General features: G+C 43.0%; 2 protein-coding genes across 2 annotated transcripts; one reads left to right on the forward strand and one right to left on the reverse strand.

The window, feature by feature from the left end:
• Nucleotides 1-2,769: 2,769 nt before the first annotated feature.
• Nucleotides 2,770-14,951, reverse strand: SNX11 (sorting nexin 11). The gene is made up of 6 exons (XM_075278717.1): nt 14,874-14,951; nt 12,612-12,671; nt 9,921-10,007; nt 7,435-7,535; nt 6,121-6,219; nt 2,770-3,620 (listed from the first exon to the last, which is right to left on the reverse strand). Exons 2-6 carry the CDS (start codon nt 12,669-12,671, stop codon nt 3,443-3,445), a joined length of 525 nt encoding a protein of 174 aa, XP_075134818.1. The 5' UTR covers nt 14,874-14,951; the 3' UTR covers nt 2,770-3,442.
• Nucleotides 14,952-15,202: 251 nt separating this feature from the next.
• Nucleotides 15,203-23,278, forward strand: CBX1 (chromobox 1). The gene is made up of 5 exons (XM_075278394.1): nt 15,203-15,428; nt 18,531-18,700; nt 20,132-20,306; nt 22,075-22,169; nt 22,307-23,278. Exons 2-5 carry the CDS (start codon nt 18,561-18,563, stop codon nt 22,449-22,451), a joined length of 555 nt encoding a protein of 184 aa, XP_075134495.1. The 5' UTR covers nt 15,203-15,428; nt 18,531-18,560; the 3' UTR covers nt 22,452-23,278.

Below are 23,278 nucleotides of genomic sequence, written 5' to 3' on the forward strand. Positions count from 1 at the left end.
GTCTGATATAATAAAGAATCGCTGCTTGCATCAAAGTATCTGCTTCATCTCAGAAAGGCCTTGAAAGTCACACTGGTGGCCACTAGATGGCAAACTCTGAGTGTTATATGAAACTAAATCTGTTACTTGACAGCCTGCTATTCTGCGCGCCTGCTCGTGCCAAACTATTGATGCTAGTAAACAAATCTGTGCAGCACGATTAGCTTGCACATTCTGCTATACGCTCACTATGGAAGATCTGAACCGCGCATCAAAGATTTGAGATGTCACTACACAAACTTACATATAGAGGCTAAAATAAAATCATTCTTGGCAAAGTTTGGGAGTTGCAGATGTTACAGGGCCCTCTTCAGAGGGGGAGCTGCTATAATACCCATGTAGGCTCTTCCCAGGGGTGTCACATGCAGTAGGAATGTAGTGCTGAGCATGCTGGCTGACCGTCTCATCGTGGGCGCTGTACCAAAAAGCAAAACAGCAGCTGTGAAGACTGACATCTGAAGCATGACTGAAGAATTCAGCATAGGGATATAGAAAGGAGGAGCAGGAAACAGCTGCTGATGGTGGCAGGCCTTTTTATTTTTACATATGGCACACTGGGATTATGTGATTGATATGGCCCATAACACAATAAGCAGTGTCACTTCTTTAATGAAAGCTTTAACTGTTTGACTTTTATAGTATTGTTCCAAGTGCAGGATCCACCATAGCGGTAAGTACACTATACTCGCTACATGTAGGGGACTGGCTGTGGGAAGCCATATAAAGAGGTAAAGTATAAAAAACTACAGGTCCTAGCCTAGAATTGTGGAAAAGCTACCATTTACTTACTCATCGTCTTCCATATTGTTACTGTATTTCTCACTGTTACATTGTCCTCTGCTTATTTCACTTTACATTAGTTATTCAAGTCCATTTTCTTGGTTTGCTTGGGTTACAGTGCCTTCAGCTACGGTGCTTTCCAGTTTTACATTGGAGTCTGTCCAGATTTCTAGCAGAGAAGTCACACATATCCTTTACATAGACTAACCACATTTTCTTGTAATACAGCATCATTAGTCAATTGGTAGTCACAAGGAGAGGATGACTACTAGATGGTAGGCTATCAGAAAAGAGAGGAGTGATAAATGGCGGAGAGGAGTGAAAATAAGTTGCATCTTTAGAACAAGGCCCCCTTTTGTACTAAAGATGCGACACATCCTCGCTCTACGCCTTGCTTGCTACTTTTCATGAAAGGGAGTACCTCGGTTTGGCATATGAATTAAAAGGAATGTCAGTTTTCCAAAAAATATATGCCAGTTCCTAAGAGATGTAGATCTCCATTCTCGTGCACTTTATACAGAGGCCAGGGTCTCTTCAGAAACCAGGCCTGCCTTAAGTCTATCCCGGTATGTATGAATGGTCCTAGAGGCTTACTGGCAAAAATGTAATAGTACAGCAGCTCTGTCTACCTTCCTGCCATGACATACCTTTGCAATATTCTTTTTTTATGCCTTTTCTAATGTTCATTGGAAGTTTCCTTCCAAATAACCCTGCCCCTCCTCAGAATTGTACCAAGCTGCCTACAATTGCATCTACTGCCACAATTCACCATGAACAGTGCTGTGCAACTAGTCACAGAAATCCCCAATGTACCATAAGGATGTTCATAGCACATTACCACTTCTCACCGTGCGTCATAATAGTATGCCATTGCAAGAAGGTAGGCAAAGCTGCCGAATTACTACACTAAAGTGACAGCACTTGCACAGGTTGCTCAAATCCCAGCCCTTATATCCTCCTTAGATGCTGTAGGGACCAATAGAAGAAAAAAAGTAGTTTGATAAAAAAATAAAAATTACCTATACAATAAAGTGAACAATTTATTCAGGATGTACGGTGATCATCATATTACACATACATACAAAAGCTAAATTAATGTTTGTTGTCCCACAAAAAACAAGCCCCCTTATTAGAGATGAGCAAGTACTGTTCGGATCAGCCGATCTGAACAGCACGCTCGCATAGAAATGAATGGACGTAGCCGGCACTCGGGGAGTTAAGCGGCCGGCCGCCGTTAAAGCGGAAGTACCAGGTGCAGCCATTCATTTCTATGGAACGTGCTGTTCGGATCGGCTGATCCGAACAGTACTCGCTCATCTCTACCCCTTATACAACTCTGGATGGAAAAAGTTAAAAAAAAAACCAAAAAAAAAAACAATGAGTCTTTGAATGCACAGACACAGAAAACAAATGGTTTTGTTGAGCAAATGTTGGAGAAAAAGCCCCATCAATTTGGGCGACCCACAGACTAAAGTTTACCATGCTAACAGTATGACATAGTAAATCTAAACACATACAGAGAGATATATATATATATATATATATTCATTCATTCAGTGGCCTGGTACTGTCTGTGGGCAGCAGGACAGTCTGCGGAGCTTCCATTGGAGTGTATACAACACACACAGTATGTGATTTGTGGAGCAGCAGACAATACAGCCAAGCATAATGGAGCTTATACAGAGGTGTGCGATCCTTCTACTGTACATACCCCTTGTAAAATCTGTAGCATACAGCAGTGGACTCGTGAATCGTGGCATGTTACATTAGACTCCATATGTATGGAAGTGTTCTCTTCTAGAAGTAGTTTGTGAACAGCATTGCCCTTAGTTAGCAAACAATGTGGATTTACAGCAATAATGTGTGTAAAACATAGCTGTGAGATCTTGAATAACTACAATAAGAAATGAAAATAAACCAAACTTATGATCTTTAAAATTGTGTATTTATTGAAAAAGAATCTGCTGTTTGCCCAATAAGAGCAGAGAATACACCAAGACGCAGACCTTGTATTGTATTCAGCTTCCTGACCCACACTGCAGTCACAGTAAGGCTTTCTTCTGTATTATATCTGTGATTTTCATACAAAGCCATAACACAAAACGTAAGACCTAGATCAGTGATGTGCAACCGTTTCACTAGAAGTTCCCTGCATGGTGTATTGCATCTCTAACCAGCAGGGGGCCTCATAAATATTCTGTAAACAATCTGTGGGCGCAGACAAACCGGTCTTGGTAATGCTACGAGGAATAGTAAGTAATACTGTCATTGTCCGTGTGGTATGTCCAGAATGCAGGTCACCAACTGTTCTCTGTACAGGTTTCATCTTTCATAGAGAGATTCCAGACAAATCATCTAATCCATTTTCATATTAATACATGACACAAAATATTCCAGTGCGATAGTCCTAAGAAATCAGAACACCTTAATCCACATCATAATCTGACTCCATAGAATGTGCCAGAAGAGGAGGACTGGGTGACACAAAGAGATGCTGAGGTGGTTTCAAAGTAATTCCAAGTGGACATTTAAAGTGCAGAGTGCTGCAGGCTGAGCCATGGCTTTCCCTTTACATCTACATTACTGACCACAGAAGACGAACACACCTACAGGCCCTTGTCTACTACCTATTTTCCTCCTGAGTCCATCCTTGGTTGGAGAAGGCATAATTTAGGATTGCTTCTGTAGCAGTATAAGGTCGATGTCCCTTTGCGCACGCTTCAATGTCACTCACTGATAGCTGGCTTTGCAGGAACAGATGCAACTGACTGTCTGACAAAAGCACCATGTTCTGTACAGCTCTGCCAACAGAAGAATAAAAAGAATTAGTCAATGTGGCCACATGATCCATATTTTATGAGATTTACAGGCAAACAGTAAATGTCACTGGTCACGATAAACGTACGTGTACTTGTACAGAAAAAGTAGTGAGGCAACACATGCAGCTCAACCAGAATCCATAGACACCATGTGGCAGGATCACTTGCTGCTGCCTATTGCAAATTACTAGAGATGAGCGAGTAGTTTAATACTCGAGATTCGAATATTCGATTCCAGTAGTCCTCAATAATCAACTACTCGATCAAATATCAAATCCCATTATAGTCTATGGGAATAAAATGCTTGTTTCAGGGGAAGCCAAAATTCGATAAATGGGACTCATCAAGTCCACGATTAGTGGGAGGAGAGTGTTGAGGAGCGAAGGAGAGTGCGGTACTTGGGCAGGAGTGCGGTACTGGTTCTGTAGGAAGCTCGTCTCTGACGAGGCGGAGTCTAAGATCAGACCACAATGTAGACTGCATATTTAACATCAGTGCAGTCTATATTGTGGTCCCATCTTAGACTTACACCACCAAGTACTCCTGCCTGAAGTCTACAGGCGAGCAGACTACCTGCTTCAGGTAAGTTCTCCACTTCATGTACAATGGCTGGCTGCTGTCATGTAAGAGATAAGCGGCTGTGCGGGCACCACTGGTGTGCAGGGCTCTACACATGGGGGATTAGCCCTTCTGTGGCCCTGTGATTTCTGCAGGGATGTCATTGATGCTGAAGTTTTGACTGTCAAAGACGAGCCTCCTGCAGAACCAGCGTTCATTGGCTGAATGCTATACACTGTACAGCATTCAGCCAATCAACGCTGGTTCTGCAGGAGGGATGCTGGGGACTGCTACTCAAAGATAAAATACTATCCTGCGGGTCTATCATTCTCCCCACGCCGTGTCCTGCTCTGTACAGTTCTTTCTCTGTATGTGGGCCCGGACTCCTCCTGCTTTGCTTTTACTCGTCCTGCAGAACCAGCGTTGATTGGCCGAATGCAATCGAATTTTTACTGCGAATAGCGAGCGGTATTCGATTGAGTACGAGTATTTCAAATACTATGGTATTCGATCGAATACCTACTGGATTAAATACTGCTCATCTCTACAAGTTACCAAATATCATGTTATGTATCATTTATGAGCCAGGGCTGTGGAGATGGTCAGCCAAATCACCCACTCTGACACCTCCATTTTCCTCAGTCCCAACTCCTGCTCAATTTCATATGTGGCAGACAACCATGGTGAGCTAGCTGCAGTAAAGCTCCTCTAAAGCCAGTGATTGACATTCAACAAAAGTAAAAATGCAACTAATATCTAATTAATCATACAAAATCGATAACTATTTCCTATCATTTAAAAGCATTTTATTTTGAGGTCAGAGTTGGTATTTTTTTCAGATCCCATCAAAAACCGGCCCTGACTCCACTGCCCTGGTTGTGAGCTGGTGCAATAACAGCTAGTGCAAACCATCAGAATGCATTTTCTATATTTTTAAGTGTAAATCAAATACAAACAAATATGAGGCCATGGTGATTTACATAAAAATAAAAAAGTGCATTACTCATGTGCCACAATGGTGAGCCTCCCACTATCTGGAGAATAAAAAGACCCCTTGCCTTGGTGTTTCTCCAGCGCAGATAACTGTCCCTATACCAAATATATCTATGACTATATAATCTACCAGCACATTCATATACAGTAAAACCATCCAGAGTGCAGTGAAAATCACCTTCTCTGGGGTGGTCCTGAGAGAAGAGGTCTAGTAGACATAAGATATATTAGATCGGCGTGGTCTGGGCTTTTGGAGACCTTTCACTGGATACAGTGTCCAGCCACTAAGTGAATTGTAATTCAGGGGCAGTTACAGAAAGGAAATGGCAGCTGCTCCTTATCTTCTCTGTACGGCTTCTCCTCCAATCGCTGGCTGGAGCCGTAGCCATAGAGATGGAGAGCCGAGTAGCTGGCAGAGAAAGACACAGAATATTGATAGGGAGCTGCCATTTCCTCCATGAATACGGGTCAGTCTGGTGCTAGGCCAGGGGCTCAACACAATACATAACTATGTGCAGGTTACATCACGTAAATCCGGCCCCTAACAACAGTGGGCTATATGTGTATGGAAAAAAAAAAAATATATATATATATATATATATATATATATATATATATATATATATATATATTTATTGTTTTTTAAACAATGCCATAAACGTGTATGTTCCAGATATAGAAGGCTGAACAAACATTATGCCAAATTCGTTAGCAGCTTACCCTTTTTTCGGCCATAAAATAATACACGTGTGCATGTTCAGCCATAAGCTAGTGTAAGTGGGTCTAGTTTAACGTGCAAAATAAATGATATACTATGTGCCATTTTGCAGAATTTAGGACGCCATTGATAAATACTCCTTAATGTTCCACAGGAACCCTCGCTGGGTTATGTTCGTTTGTCCGGAATGAATCCCACTGAATGAATACTTACTGTTCCAAGAACCGCTGGAGCCCTCGCCGTCTCTGCTCAATAAAATTATCATCGCAGCCAATGTTAAAGGGAAGTTTTCCTGGTAATGCAGGTACAGGCCTGGGGAAAATATAAACGTCACTACCCATTGTATGTAACAAATCACAGTGTGCATTTAAGGTTTTTTTTAACCTCAGATAGTTGACATGTTTCAAGGATGTTCGTTAAGTGTTTTAGAAATGGGAGTTCCATCTCTGAGACCTGCACCTTTCACAGACAGGGGTTGGCGACAGTGAATGGAGAAGTGGAAATTACCAGTTATCATATACATTAACATAAGACCTATATGTGCGCAGGCGTTTCTCCATTCACTGTGGCCATGAGACTAGGGTCCATGACCACCATTCTTGCAACAACAGCAGATCCCAGCAAGGAGATGTCCGCAGAGTTAAAATTATTTTAATTTACCTAGTGGACTCTTGATGAACCCTTCGGTCATGTGATCAAAAATATCTCCCGACCCCTGGGCTGCTCCACCCCCTCCCTTTTCTCACAGATATATTACCTGTGCTATGGGGGTGGCTGAGTATAGTAAAGACAGCTTGCCTAGCACAGGTATTACCTGTGCAATCAGAAGAGGAGGGTTAGAACGACTTGGGGGCTGATTCCAATCTTGTGACCGCAGGGGATGGACCTAGACCAGAGGTCACAGGTTAGGAACTATCCCCCTGAGTTACACCACCCCCTCCACTGCTGATCTCCCTGGTAATTTACCTGTGCTATGGGCCTGCCTAACTATCGTAAAGCTAGCCCTTATAACACAGCTAAAATACCTGTGAATGTAAGGTTAATGTGCCAAAACTAAATAACTGTCCTTTAGCAAGCACAGTGCAGCTGCAATTTTCTTAGAGCAGTCTAAGGGGGTTGTCCAGGTTTTTGATATTGATGACCTATACTTGGGATTGGTAATCAATATCAGATCACTGTAGGTCATGCACCTGGCACCCCCATGATCAGCCACTCATCCACTAAACCTATATATTAGAAGAAGCCAGATGCAGACAGCTCCATCTATTATTTAGTGGTTGCACAGGGTTACTGCAGTTCAGCTCCCAGGTCCACCTGAATGCTGATCATGAGGGTGCTGGGTGTTAATTCCCCACTAATCTGATATTGGATGACCAACCCTAAAGCACTGATTGCTTGTTATGAGCAACAATGCCAGTTTTGATAAGTTCAAGGTGAAGATCTATTCAAACCGATGCAGATAGTCTGCGTACATTGTGTTATGCTAGGTAAGTGAATCTGGCATTGGATTATCTCCACAGCACTCACACTAATCCAGCATGTTTCTGGAGCTGCTTTCTCAACCAGTCAAACTCCCGATAACGTCTCCTGACACAAGATGTCTTAGCAGTGAACGCCTTGCTGTTTGTCTGCAAAAGAAAATGACAGAATCAATATTCGGTTGCCATATCCGATTATAGACAATCATGTGTAATACAACCAGACAGAACCCTTCACTGCCTCAGACAACAAGTCTTATGATGGGTTAATAAAGTGAGGCAGAGCTCAACATTACTTGAATTCTAAGATACGCAGACCAGTCATAACATTAAGACCACCTGCCTAATATAACGTAGGTGCTCATTGTACTGCCACAACAGCTCTATGAAGGTGTCCTGTGGTATCCGGCACCCAGTTGTTAGCAGTAGATTCAGTAAATTCTAAAACTTGTGAGTTGGATGGAGATCTGGGGAACATGGAGACCAAGTCAACACCTGGAACTTCATTACTCTCTCTTCAGGAATGGTCTGAGAGGTATAAAGTATTATCCTGCTGGGAGACCAGTCTACAGCAATGTGCAAGTAGGCAGTACATGTCAAAATAACTCCTTCATGGATGGGAGGATCCACATTTACCAAGCAGAACATTGCCCATACTGCCTATCACACTACCTCCTGCAGGCTGCTCTCTTCCCATTGTGAATCCTGATGCCATCTATAACCCTGGTACGGGAAACACATACACCTGACAATCCGCAAGATTCATCAGATCACACTGTTTCAGTTATGGCATGGTCCAGTTCTGGTGCCCTCTTTCCCATGGTAGATGCTTTTATCAGGTGAACAGGGTTCAGCATGTCCATCTCCAGCTAATCCGTCCCATACACCGCTGTCTGCAGTGCTTTCTATTATAGCAAGCCCTTTACTGAGATCAGACAAGCTAGCCTTCCCTCTCCAACTGCAATAGTGAACCATGGGCACCTAGGCTAAATAAAAGAAGTTGACTAAACACCACAATTTGGCCCCTTTCTCACGTCACTCACATCCTTACGTTTGCTCATTTATTGGGTTTCCAACACATTTGTAATACACTAACTCATTTTGGCTCCTTTCTGTGAAATCCTACATCTCTTTATTCTTCCCCTTGCTTCTCACTGTGTTATGATGCACAAGCTTGTACACCGCTGTAAGGTGTTATGTGCAAGAAATGTTTATTAAAGAGTTTTCAAATACAATATAAAAGGGGTAAAAAAAAGCCACAAAACAATATAAACGAAGAAAAGGTGCAAAGGTGAAAACCCCACCCAAATTTTTGAGACATAATATACGAACAAAGGAGCGAAGGCCCAAGTATATGGAATCATAAAAACAGCGTCTTCAGATAAATGAGAGACAGACAAGAGGAACACAGAGTGGGAATAGCCGCTGTAAGGTTTTATATAATTCATCTCACCCAACTTTCCTAAAGTCCTAAACAGTGAATCTTCCACAAGACTGAGAAATGAATCATCGGATAACATTCAGGTTTTATAAAGAGCTATAGATGGCGACCCCTCTATAATATTGGCCAGCTGTACATTGCATAGCTAATCCTAGACCTCACACATAAAGGAAGCAGCATTATTACCAATTAGAACCAATCTGATTGCTGTCCTAATTAGTAAACTTGCCTCAGGAAAATAACTGGTGTAATCTGATTGGTTTTACCTACAATTTTTTTTTCATTTTTGCACGATGCTCCATTTGTTTGCATGGTAAAAGAATACAAAGCCATGACGGTCAGACCTTCCCTCAGCCAGCTGTGAATAATGGAGGCCCCTACAGAAATATGCAGCTCCAAGGCCTCCGATGGGGTAGCACTAAGTACACACAATACCAGCAGGGCACTGAAGCCTATAGAAAAACCCCATGACTGTTTCTGGATCACAGCATCTGTATGATCCTGTTTGTAAGACCGATGCAGGGGGATTTGTGAGACACAATGCAATCCATGTGGGGGCACAGAACTGACTTTACAAAGCTGTGAGCGATTATTTCTGCTACCTACAACTAGTCCACATCGGAATACTTTTCTATTATTATTTCAGAGGGAGTGGTTCTTTTTGCCCACCTTAATATTCTAACCAGCCCAAGTAACAAAAGCCAAGACACAACATTAATGGCAGATATAACAGCACACAGGCTTCTTGTTTACTATGATGCCTGTGTGTCAGTCTTAACTTTAATTTTGGTATTCTATTCTCAAATGAGTAGGTTCACTATAACAGAGCATGCTCGGGTCAATTTAATGGCAGCTGTAAACTTTGCAAAGCTTACAGAAATTCCCTCCTAAATTGATGTCTCTGCGTTCACCCCTTCTGTTAATCCATTAAAAACTTTATTCAGCTGTTATTAGTTATTTCGGTTTCTGAGAAAGCTGAGTGACCACAAGTATGTGCACAATGCAGCTATAGGGGAGCAAGGCTGTATCACACCTCAGGCAGAAATATTATTCAGTACAGACGGTTTTCATTCCAACCTTAAAAAAGGACTTACATGAAGGAAAATTTTGTAATCCACATAAGCGGTCCATGATCCCTCATTTTGCAATCTGGGGTCCTGTACACGTATCGTGATAAACTTCTGGACAGAGGACAAAAACACAGGAAAATGAGTTTCACAGAATTAACCATGTTATTGATTTCTATACAGTTCCAAATACATCCCCCATTATAGTTAAATCCGTGGAACACTATCAGGGAGGTGACGCCATCAAAGCATGTAAGGAATGATATTAAGCTCTTCTTAGGAGCCAAAGGCCTTCATATAACTAAGGCTACGGTCACACCTGGTATGGGTGACCGGTTGGAGATTTCACACCCCATTCCGCATGAAAAATATGGAGAGAAAAGTCCTGCAAGTAGAACTTTTCTCCCCGCATTTTTCGGGTGGAAACCCAGCGGACCCATTGTAGTCTATGCGATTGGGTTTCCAATTTCAGGTCCCCAAGCAGACCTGAAGAATGGAAACCCAAACGCTAGTGTGAACATAGCGTAAAGGACCACAGAATCATGGAAAACGTCTCATCTTACTTATCAAACTTATCACATTTAAAACAAAAAAAAAAAACACACAAATATTGTAATATCACTCCAGTAGGGAAGTGACATAGAAAGTGGAGAAATATCTCAGAACAGAAGTGTCTGATAACTTACAGATGCGCCAAATTTATCAAGCATTGTGCAGCATTTCATTCATTTTACGCACCTTACAGTAACACAGACTCTACAAATTCTCTGCATGATAAATCTCCCCCATGACTCCCCACACTTTGGACAGGGTCACTCATCGCCCTGAAAGGAGTTTTATAGTACTTTTTCTCAACAAAGTTGGGAGACTTGCATAGTAAAGGTGATAAATATATGATCGAGGGGGTCCTGAACCCCACAAGTGCTTAGAAACCCCCCCTAGTCTCACAGACTATGAATGGAGCAGCAGCGTGCATGTGTGACCATTGCTTCATTCACATGTCTCTAAAACAAAGGGGCTCAGACTCCTACATGTCCTGATCATACAGATCATCACTTATCCTGCCATAATGTTATTAAGGGTTTTTGTTACCATCTGTAAACCTTAGCAATTTCTACATTCCTTATCTGATTTGTAATAGGAAATCTTTAGGTACAACCTTGTCACAACCTTCCGCTTCAATGATATCAGCCCATAACAGTTGCCTATTATAGGGGTGCAGACATTTCTGTACAGTGTGGACTCAGCTTTTCCTTTTTTCTAAAAATGCCTTTGCACCTTACAAACCATAAGGGAGAGGATAGGGAAAGGACACCAGCATTGTAGTAATATAAAAGATATCAAATATAAGCAGAACCTTGAAAAAATTATTATTGAGAGGTCTGGAGATGAAACCGCTAAGCTTTGGATTTACACATGGATCCTGGACCTATGTGAAATTTTAATTTTTGCTAGTAGGTACTCTTCACTCACTTTAGGATTTTTTTGTTTTCATTTTCCAAGGTTTTTTTTTTTTTTTTTTGTTTTTTGTTTTTTTTTAGGAGATTGGACCTATCCTTAGCTGACTGGCAACTCCAATGATCAGTTGCCAGTTGACCATGGCAATGCAACAAGCACCACGTCTCCATACAATTTGTGATGGCTGTGCCTGGTACTGCAGCCCATAGCATCTCAGTTCCATTCCATAAAAATGAATGGGACTGAGCCATAATAGCAGCCAGGGGCATCGATATAAAGTTTGGTTTGGGACCACTGTCCTATTGTGATATTACCAATATGTTCTCACAATACCCCACTGATATTGTTACGTCACCATTGTGAAGTCACAGTGTTTCACTGTCACAACCCAATTGATCATTGTGATGTCACAATGCCCCGTTGTGTTTGTAACAAAAAAAAAAATCAAAGAGTTCCAAGTGATACACCATTGGAACAATTAAACACATAAGGCCACAGTAGCTTGGCTTTCCCCAGCATGTGTGTGTAGAGCTCGTATAACACAACCTTGTTGCAGTCCCACCCAGTGTAACTCTACCTATATATTTACAATTGTATCTCAGCAAATAAAAAGATTAAAACAGGCTCTTGGGGAAATATTTGTACACTGTAAAGCCCTTTCTAATCTTCTATTTGCTGTAATGTCCCATTGTGATATCACAATGTCCTCCTGTGAAAGTCACAATGCCTCATTAACATATCACAGTTAATGAACGTAACGTCAACATGCCTCATTGTCACAATGTGAAATAAATTAAGAAATTGCAAACATGTGTATATATGTAATTATACTATTGGTAGTATATTTTACCATCTAAATTATCATCGTTAAGAGTTTCAGATAATTTTTCAATACCGTCACAGTTTATATCATATTTTAACCATGATTGAAGATTTACATGGCATGCCATACAGATGGGGGGTTGCAAGTCACATTTGGCTCCCAAGCTAAAGATCTAATGCCGTTTTATAAATCTGGCATATTGTTAGACTGGCTAGTCCAACTTTACACCTCCTATTAGCTGGCTTAGTTTATGCTAGGAAAAGAGCCAAAATTTTGGCACACGGTGTTGTATCCGACCATGTGAAGTCACACTCTGTTTTTTTTTTTTTTATTGTTAATGTGTCTAAAAGGTTTGTAGAACACTTGATAAATGGGGCATAAAGAATGCTAGTTTACTGGTGCCTTTTACTTATTAAATCTCCCCCAGTCAGTCTTACCTCTTCTTGTAAGTTATTCTGATACATCCTGTAAATTGTAGTCTCTTCAAGAGATCTCATCTGTATTTAGAAGAGTCAAAATCTCAATTAAACATGATATGCATTAAAGGAACCTCCTGTATACCCCTGCTACATCTCCCCCTAATACCTCACCTCCTCTATACCCCTGCTACATCTCCCCTAATACCTCACCTCCTCTATACCCCTGCTACATCTCCCCTAATACCTCACCTCCTCTATACCCCTGCTACATCTCCCCCTAATACCTCACCTCCTCTATACCCCTGCTACATCTCCCCCTAATACCTCACCTCCTGTATACCCCTGCTATATCTCCCCCTAATACCTCACCTCCTGTATACCCCTGCTACATCTCCCCTAATACCTCACCTCCTCTATACCCCTGCTACATCTCCCCTAATACCTCACCTCCTCTATACCCCTGCTACATCTCCCCCTAATACCTCACCTCCTCTATACCCCTGCTACATCTCCCCCTAATACCTCACCTCCTGTATACCCCTGCTATATCTCCCCCTAATACCTCACCTCCTCTATACCCCTGCTATATCTCCCCCTAATACCTCACCTCCTGTATACCCCTGCTACATCTCCCCCTAATACCTCACCTCCTCTATACCCCTGCTACATCTCCCCTAATACCTCACCTCCTCTATACCCCTGCTACATCTCCCCCTAATACCTCACCTCCTCTATACCCCTGCTACATCTCCCCTAATACCTCACCTCCTCTATACCCCTGCTACATCTCTCCCTAATACCTCACCTCCTGTATACCCCTGGTATATCTCCCCCTAATACCTCACCTCCTGTATACCCCTGGTATATCTCTCCCTAATACCTCACCTCCTCTATACCCCTGGTACATCTCCCCCTAATACCTCACCTCCTGTATACCCCTGCTACATCTCCCCCTAATACCTCACCTCCTGTATACCCCTGCTACATCTCCCCCTAATACCTCACCTCCTCTATACCCCTGCTACATCTCCCCCTAATACCTCACATCCTCTATACCCCTGGTATATCTCCCCCTAATACCTCACATCCTCTATACCCCTGCTATATCTCCCCCTAATACCTCACATCCTCTATACCCCTGCTACATCTCCCCCTAATACCTCACCTCCTGTATACCCCTGCTATATCTCCCCCTAATACCTCACATCCTCTATACCCCTGCTATATCTCCCCCTAATACCTCACCTCCTCTATACCCCTGCTACATCTCCCCCTAATACCTCACCTCCTCTATACCCCTGCTACATCTCCCCCTAATACCTCACATCCTCTATACCCCTGCTACATCTCCCCCTAATACCTCACCTCCTGTATACCCCTGCTACATCTCCCCCTAATACCTCACCTCCTGTATACCCCTGCTACATCTCCCCCTAATACCTCACCTCCTGTATACCCCTGCTATATCTCTCCCTAATACCTCACCTCCTGTATACCCCTGCTATATCTCCCCCTAATACCTCACCTCCTGTATACCCCTGCTATATCTCTCCCTAATACCTCACCTCCTGTATACCCCTGCTATATCTCCCCCTAATACCTCACCTCCTGTATACCCCTGCTACATCTCCCCCTAATACCTCACCTCCTCTATACCCCTGCTATATCTCCCCCTAATACCTCACATCCTCTATACCCCTGCTATATCTCCCCCTAATACCTCACATCCTCTATACCCCTGCTATATCTCCCCCTAATACCTCACATCCTCTATACCCCTGCTACATCTCCCCCTAATACCTCACCTCCTGTATACCCCTGCTATATCTCCCCCTAATACCTCACCTCCTGTATACCCCTGCTACATCTCCCCCTAATACCTCACCTCCTGTATACCCCTGCTACATCTCCCCCTAATACCTCACCTCCTGTATACCCCTGCTATATCTCTCCCTAATACCTCACATCCTCTATACCCCTGCTATATCTCCCCCTAATACCTCACCTCCTGTATACCCCTGCTACATCTCCCCCTAATACCTCACATCCTCTATACCCCTGCTATATCTCTCCCTAATACCTCACCTCCTGTATACCCCTGCTATATCTCTCCCTAATACCTCACATCCTCTATACCCCTGCTATATCTCTCCCTAATACCTCACCTCCTGTATACCCCTGCTACATCTCCACCTAATACTTCATATCCTCTATGTTACTGATATATCGCGACATTCCCATATACACCTCTCACAATAGTATAACTATAAAATAGCTTACGCGTCCACAGCACGATAAACACGACTGGACACGATCTCCTCTCTCTCTCTCAGCTGTTTCATCTACTGATCACTTCCGGGCCGGGCGCAGAGGATCTTGGGATATGTAGTTTTTCTGTGGTGAGCTTTGTTTCTCCACATGTTCATACTAATAATAACAGGCTCTGAACTTCCCAATCTCTTTTAGGCTCTAACGTGTTTCCGCTTAGAAACGTTGGCAGTCTATAACGCGACTCTGGACCGTGATTTTTATGAGTTAGATACACGCTGCTGAGGCGGAACTACAACTCCCGTGATGCTCGGCGGTGCAGAGCATGCGCACTGCTGCTTCTCGGTGGCGGCAGAGCAGATCCTTTTGTTTAGAGGCGCCACATTCCCAGAACCGAACCGGATCACGTGAAGTGGGAGAGCGGTTGGAGGCCGTGCTGCGCGCCACTGACGGCTCCGTTATCCGTTACATAACGGTCCCACAGCGCTGGGGGCCGCCTTGTAGCTGCAGCGACAGGCCTGAGAGCCCGGGAAGCGACTAGCTGCCCTCCCGCCTGACTGCTAAGAGGTGAGATGCTCAGCCCCGGGGCCCCCGCACTATGAGGCGCACACACCCCCTGCTCCGGCCAGGTATCACTGGGGTGACGCAGTGCCCGGCCACAGGTTATTCTGACTAGGAGCCGGCATGTCTTACAGAGTGGGCAAAGTTGTGCCACAGCTGGTGTCTGCTCTGTGAGGGGGGCATGGCTGTACCAGGCTGAGTGATGCCCACCTAGTAGTAGTGCTGTATGAGACACTGACCAATGCATATGCCAACCCCGCTGTGCCACAGTGACCCAGAGCAGAAAACCATGGTGTCTGCAATTAGGGCAACAAGTGCTATGGACTCTTGTGTGCCAAGCAGGGAGCTGTGGCCACTTGGCATGGATCCGCTATGGATGGCATCTTCACCAGGTTCATGGTGCTGAGCATCAGATGTAATAACTGAATTAACATGTGGCAGCTTTATGGTGGAGATGTTGCAAGTGATTTGTAAAGAGTCGTCTCCATCTCCTGCACTGGAGTCAGATGTGCCCCCCAATACGTCAGGCACATCTCTGCACCCCCAATAAGTCAGGCACATCTCTGTACCCCCAGCGCACCCGAAACTAAAATCTAAGCTGATGTATATTTCAGCTAAACTTTCCGATTTGCCCCCTTCCAATAATCCCTGCCACACCCCCTTTTCTGAAAAGTGGAATGAGGGGGCAGAACAACAAAAAGTTGCCAATGTTTATACAAAAACAGACACAACAATTTTCAACTTTTTTTTTCTTTTTTTTTTTTTTCTAGTATACTAAATTTTACAAAATTCTTCTCGAAGAGTTTTGAAGCTCAGACCAAATGAATGGACCAGTTGCAGAAATGTCTGCCACATGTGTGACTTTACCTAAAGGGTTAAGGTGCGGATGGTTTTGAGGATTTCAGGTTGGCTTTGAGCACTCTCTTCTTCAGACTGGTATGGACTGTGCCATTGTTGGCATGGTGCCTGCTGATAGTATAGAGCATAGTTTGTGATCAGTTTGGCTGATTTCCTAGTTGTGTGTTACTTTCCAAGTACTGGCGAAGGAGAAACATTCCTGGAATACAATTGGTCCTATGTATCAAAACTGTCTCAGAAAACTAAGTGGTCTGGCTGCCCATAGTAGTAACTACAGGACTCTGAGACAGTTTTAGTGTAGGAAGTACCATGTGGTGGCATAAGTTGGCTCATGGTTATGTTAATGGGACTATCTTTTATTAGAGAGGATCTCTATCTACATCCTTTAATAGATGCTGACCACTGATTCCAGCACAGTTGGAATATTCCCTCTGACCCCCACCATTCCTGAGCAGTCAGTGCAGTTAGTTTTTGTGCCTGATATGGTAATTGGACTGTACTGTTCATTGGCACACTTGGGCCGTAGCAGACAAGGGGGGGGGGGTGTTATAGTGGTGGAGCGCTCAGGCTTACACATATTACCTACTCCTGCCTCAGATTACCTACTTCACAGTACAGTCCTATTGGGTATCAAAACTAATAAGCACTTGGGAGTAGATCAGCCTAGAAAATATAATCTTTGAAAAATATCATAGTGACACTTTGAAAGTAATAAGCCAAATTGTATAGGTCACTAGAAAACGCCCAGTAGGTAAGTGGGATCGTTCAGCTCATCAGAATCCCAATAGATGGTAAATCTATGAATTCCTAAACTCTATACTGGATATACATGTGTTACTGGGGAGGGTCCTGGGCTGTGAATAAGCCACCCATGGCCTTATCCCAGTACAGTTCTGCTATTCAGTTGAGGTAAGTCTGTAGTCTCACCCAAGAACATTCTCAGAAAAAAAAATGCTAGAAATCAGCAGTCTGAATAGTCACCTAGTGGCCACAGAACTGGGACTCCAGAATCATTTCAGTGATGTATGTCTTAGGGTGCATTCACACTGAGTAAACGCTAGCTTATTCTGAACGTAAAACACGTTCAGAATAAGCGGCGTCTAAAGCAGCTCCATTCATTTCTATGGGAGCGGGGATACGAGCGCTCCCCATAGAAATGAATGGGCTGCTTCTTTCACTCCGTGCAGTCCCATTGAAGTGAATGGGGAGTGCCGGCGTGTACGCTCCGGCATGAGCAGAGCTTGCCGTATACGCCGGCACTTCCCATTCACTTCAATGGGACTGCACGGAGTGAAAGAAGCAGCCCATTCATTTCTATGGGGAGCGCTCGTATCCCCGCTCCCATAGAAATGAATGGAGCTGCTTTAGACGCCGCTTATTCTGAACGTGTTTTACGTTCAGAATAAGCTAGCGTTTACTCAGTGTGAATGCACCCTTAGAGTCCATTCACACAGAGTAATTTGGTGCGGAATCCGCATCAGAACCAGTGTGGGGAAAAAATGCCTACCATTGACTTCAATGGGAGGCTTTTTTTTTTTTTCCACACTGATTCTGCGCCAGAATCAGCGCCAAATTCCTCCATGTGAATGGACCCTTAGAAGGTGTTTGCTGTGGCCATTCCTTACGTAGAACAGCTGATGGCAGTGTGGCCCCTGTTAGGACTCTCCAGGTGTCAGCAGTATTGGGGAATTCACATGTGGCACATTCATTGCAGGGAATTTTTTCCTTTTCAATTTTTTTTTTTTTTTTGGGGGGGGGGGACTGTTCTGCAGCAAGAAGGCCAGTTCAGGTTAATTGGAGAGTTATTTGTTCTTTTCATTGTACTCAGGTGTTCTATATTCCTGCAACACCATCACAAGTGACTTGAGGAAGTTCACTCTGTCCATTCAGATTATTGGAATTGTCCTACTAAAGATGTTTTTTCCTGATTCATATCATAGTAGTCAAGCAACATGCCAGTGGAGCACCTCCACTGATCACAAGAATGGGGGTTGTATGCCCCCTAGTCTGAATGGAACAGTGTTCATAAAAGAGGTACCACCATGCCTCTATGACCACCAGACTTCAGCTCTCTCCAGTGTGTGAATGGAGATCGGGCATGCCTTTCTGTCCACTGCTCCTGGGAGACAAACATGTCAGTTCTTCTGATCGGCAGAGATCACTGTGATTGATCCCCTACCATTTATGTTTTAGCATTACTATGTCTTTGTATAGTGTCTTGATCTCTGATATCCTCTCTGCCCCATACAGCCCCACCTAACCAGGAAGCTGGCGACGTCTATGGGAAAAAAGCAAAACAAAAAAAAGATGGAAGAAGTTGTAGATGAAGAAGAGGAAGAATATGTAGTGGAAAAGGTCCTGGACAGGAGGGTGGTTAAAGGAAAGGTGGAATATCTACTGAAATGGAAAGGGTTCTCTGAGTAAGTATGGCTGTCACATGTGTCACCTCAGCAACAGACTACAAGAGTCTTCTATCACATTTCTGTTTGTGATTTGTTGCCAATAAGTAAGGAGTAAAAATGATGGAGCTTCATTTTATTTGTAGCAAATTTGGCTGTGAGAAAACCCACTAAACAAAGCGCAGGTTCACATGTAGGAATGTGAGGTGGTCTTGCGCCTCGTATGCCTCTGTAAATAGATACAATGGGGCTGATCAGCATGTGCCTCGCGCCTCAGGTTCTGTAGCTGAATCAGCCTCAGAATCTCTGGCAGGGCGCTTGTATTTTTCACTGTGCTGAAAAACAGAAGGGTCCGGCGCTGCCTCTCACTGTTTATGGAGCTGATTTCTATTCTGAATTCACCTCAAAATCTGCTCCAAATTTCTTTATGGGAACCTAGATGATTGATCAGACTCCCAGTCAATGAAAGAGACTGTATTAGAAATCCCTCCTCTTGGTATGGCCAGCTCAGAGAAGGTTGCAGTATCCAGATACAGTGTGCAGAGGGAAAGACTAATATCTGCAAACTAGAACTTGTCAAATGACCAGAAATAGTGATATACACTCATATACACACCCATGACAACTTATCCTAAGAAGTCACCAGAAACAATAGGTACGGTTTAGTTTTAGGAGGGAAAGCACTCTCCTCTAAAGGGGCTACAAATACTGACTTGTGATCAGAGCCTTATTTATGTCAATAGGAGATAAGCATTTACAGGTTAATAGTCTTCAACATCTACGCTGCTTGCCTGATTCTTCATTGTAGTTAAGGCATACCGAAACTTTCAAACAAGTTTTTTTTTTCTTTGACCAGAATGTGTGTCGTGAATAAATTCTGTAATCTACTTCATTAACACATCGGTCTTTCTATGTAATCCCATGCTGTTATGCACTTTGTCTCTTTTTTTTTTTCTTTATTCTCTCCTGTTTCTATGTTGCCAGCAGTACAGCTCCAACATATCATGCTGCATGGCTGAGCTTGGTGACTTCAAATAGCTGTATATCATGCTATATAGCACCTAGAGCACTGATTCTATTGTCATATTAAAGCTGCGGTTTTCAGCAGTTCGACTTGTGACAAATTCTGACCAGCGCCAATTGAAGACACAGCCAGGAATGAGCGCTGTAATGACACAAATGCTGTCAGAAAGTCTAAAGTTGTTTGAAAGTTTACATGTGGTTGGTTATTGCTGCAGCTCTGCTTACAGATAGTCTTCTTTGTATGAGGTTTGGTGCAGGAGCTGGTTTTCACATTCCATGCAGCTATAAACTACAAGTAAGTAAGCCACCAGCTCAAGTAATACAGGGTTGTTTTAGAACATCAGTTTTGTGTGTCTGCTGGTAAGTCACTGAGGGAGGAGAGTAGAATTGGCACATGTAATTAACTCTGAATTCATCCAATGCTTGCAGTGAGGACAACACATGGGAGCCCGAAGAGAACCTGGACTGTCCTGATCTTATTGCAGAGTTTCTACAGTCTCAGAAATCCGCACACGAGACAGCCCGAGCGGATGGAAAGCGCAAGGCAGATTCTGATAATGAGCTTGGTACTGAAGAAAGTAAGCCCAAGAAAAAGAAAGAGGAGGTATGGAAAGTGAAGGACCCAAGCAGATAGATGGATTACACACACACACACACACACACACACACACACACCAGTAAATGAATAGTCATTTGGGTGTCACCAGATGTTCTTACACAATCTGAGCACATGCCACATAAAACAATTTCTCATTATTAAATTACACCTGATGAAGGCGCATTTTGGTTTAAATCATCTTTTTTATCAATTTTAGCCCATTGTACATGGGTATCTCTAGTGGAAGATAAGCACAAGATAAATAAATTAACCCTTTGCAGTCACACATCCTACACTGTGACGATTTGTGGGGATCACCAATTACCAGTCTAATTACACATATGTTTTTGTATGATAACCTCTCTCCAAAAATAAGCAGCATCTTTACTGCCATTGCTGGCCATTATACTATAAATAATATTAACCCCTTAGCGACCCTTGACGTAACTGTACGTCATGGGTCGCATGGGGATGTATGGAGCGAGCTCACACGCTGAGCTCGCTCCATACACGGCAGATGCCGGCTGTATCATACAGCCAGGACCTGCCACTAACAGCAGCGGTCGGTGCCCGAGCCGATCGCTGCTGTTAACCCTTTACACACTGCGGTCAAACGCGACCGCAGCGTGTAAACAGCGCAGGCGGCATGGGCGCCGCCATGTTTCCCCGATCGCCGCCCTCCTGAACGTCACATGAGGGCGGTGATCGGTTGCTATGACAGCCGGAAGCCTATTGAAGGCTTCCAGGCTTGTCTCTGCCCGAGATCTATTAGACGATGCCAGAGGCCAGAGGCATCGTCTAATAGAAGTGCTGGGATTCTGCTATTCACTGCAGTACTGTAGTATTGCAGTGAATAGTATGAGCGATCAGACCCCCTAGGTTTCAAGGTACCTAAGGGGTCTGATCATAAATGTAACAGAAGAAAAAAAAAGTTTTTAAAAGTATTAAAAAAATAAAAAAAATATAAAAGTTCAAATCACCCCCCTTTCCCTAGATTAGCTATAAAAGTAATTAAAGAACATTAAACATAAACATATTAGGTATCCCCGCGCTCCAAAATGCCCGAACTATTAGAATATTAAAACATTTATCCCGTACTGCGAACGGCGTAGCGGCAAAAAAAATAAAAACAGCCAAAAAGCGTTTTTTTCAACACTTTGCCTCCTATAAAAAATTGAATAAAAAGTGATCAAACCATCAGATCTTTCCCCAAATGGTATCAATAGAAACATCATCTTGTCCCGCATAAAAAGACACCACAACCAGCTCCATACATGGAAATATGAAAAAGTTACAGGTGTTAGAACATGATGACACAAAATTTTTTTTCTATTTTGCAAAGTTTATCATTTTTTTAAAAGTATCAAAACATTTCAAATACTATATAAATTTGGTATCACCGCGTTCGTACTGACACGTAGAACACAGGTAACATGTCATTTGTACCAAACAGTGAACGCTGTAAAAATTAAACCCATAAGAAAATGGCGCAAATGCATTTTTTCTCCAATTGCACCTCATTCTGAATTTTTTTCCAGCTTCCCAGTACATTGCACAGCATATTGAATGATGCCATTACAAAGTACAATTTGTCCCGCAAACAATAAGCCATCATGTGACTCTGTGAACTGAAAAATGAAAAAGTTATGGCTCTTGAAATGTGAGGAGGGAAAAACGAAAATGCGAAACCAAAAAATGGCCTGGTCCTTAAGGGGTTAAGCATGTGTTGTTATTATTTACATTGAGTAACACTGTTTCTGCTTCCTTACCTCAGGTTGAGAAGCCTCGTGGATTTGCTCGAGGTTTAGATCCAGAAAGGATTATTGGAGCCACAGACTCAAGTGGGGAATTAATGTTCTTGATGAAATGGTAAGTAGCTTTTATTTTTGGATCTCTGTATTGGCGGCAATTGGTGTATATGGGGACGTTTCTGCTTACACAGTAATTCACCAGATGTTGTGTGCAACAGCCTAGAGGTAATATTATCTCCCATGTATAACCTACAGGAAAAATTCAGACGAAGCCGATCTCGTCCCAGCAAAGGAAGCTAACGTGAAGTGTCCCCAAGTGGTGATTTCATTCTACGAGGAGCGACTGACGTGGCATTCTTATCCTTCAGAGGATGATGACAAAAAGGAAGACAAAAACTAAAGGCTACATAAAGCGGTTATTAATAAGAACGGATGGTGGGAAGGTGTAGGAGGACAGCTAAAGGATTCAGTCTTTCCTGCAGTCACAAAGGGGGTTTATGTGTAAAGCCCAGGAGACACTGCACCCTATGCCCCTGCTCCTCCTCTTCCCCACTAGTGTTACAAACTCTACATTTTTACCAAGTAGCATGTATTTTTTGGCTATTAGTGATGTCTGTCAAAAAAAAAAAAAAAAAAAAGACATTGGGGTGGGCGAGGGAGAAATTTTTTTTTTTTCCCCCCTTTTTTTAACTTTTACTCTTTCTAAACGAAGAGAGGAAATCTTGTCGCCAAAAAGATGATGCAGTGTGTTATTGTCACTCGTTCAGTGTTTGGCTGCTTCCTGGGGCATCAACGTTGCTGCCCCTCCAGGCAGCTGCAAGGATCCTACAAGACCAACATGCTACCTAGTAGATGGGGGGTATTAACATGTTCCTACATCTATTGCTTGGGATTGAAGGGATGATGTGGGCAAATTGTGAATTTTTAAACAGTTACTTGGAGATGGTGCTGTTTATGTGAAAACTTATTTTTGTTTAATCTCTTCTTTTCTCGTAACTTCTGAAGCAGGAAAGCCTTAGGGAGCCGGTATCCAGAGGATAATGGTTACCCAGGGACTTCTCTCTGAAGTTTTATTGTATAAACCTGTCACTTGTAGGTTTTTTTTATTTCTATTTTACAGTAGCATGTGTTTTAGGTTCTGTGAAAACTTTTATCCTATGTAAAGTAAATCTTAGGCAGCATTTTGTCAGTCAGTCGTCCTAATAAAACTTTTAGATTTATAAAATA

Source organism: Leptodactylus fuscus, chromosome 6, assembly GCF_031893055.1.
Source record: "Leptodactylus fuscus isolate aLepFus1 chromosome 6, aLepFus1.hap2, whole genome shotgun sequence".
In the NCBI taxonomy this organism is placed as follows: domain Eukaryota; kingdom Metazoa; phylum Chordata; class Amphibia; order Anura; family Leptodactylidae; genus Leptodactylus; species Leptodactylus fuscus.

Excerpts from the sequence above, each read along its gene's own strand:
- CBX1 (XM_075278394.1), top strand. The coding sequence starts at position 18,561 with ATGGGAAAAAAGCAAAACAAAAAAAAGATGGAAGAAGTTGTAGATGAA. Across the intron at positions 18,701-20,131 it reads AAATGGAAAGGGTTCTCTGA|TGAGGACAACACATGGGAGC; the intron begins GTAAGTATGGCT and ends CAATGCTTGCAG. Across the intron at positions 22,170-22,306 it reads TTAATGTTCTTGATGAAATG|GAAAAATTCAGACGAAGCCG; the intron begins GTAAGTAGCTTT and ends TATAACCTACAG.
- SNX11 (XM_075278717.1), bottom strand. The coding sequence starts at position 12,671 with ATGAGATCTCTTGAAGAGACTACAATTTACAGGATGTATCAGAATAAC. Across the intron at positions 6,220-7,434 it reads CAGAAACATGCTGGATTAGT|GCCTGTACCTGCATTACCAG; the intron begins GTGAGTGCTGTG and ends TATTTTCCCCAG. Across the intron at positions 3,621-6,120 it reads CTCCAGCGGTTCTTGGAACA|AGCTGTACAGAACATGGTGC; the intron begins GTAAGTATTCAT and ends TTCTGTTGGCAG.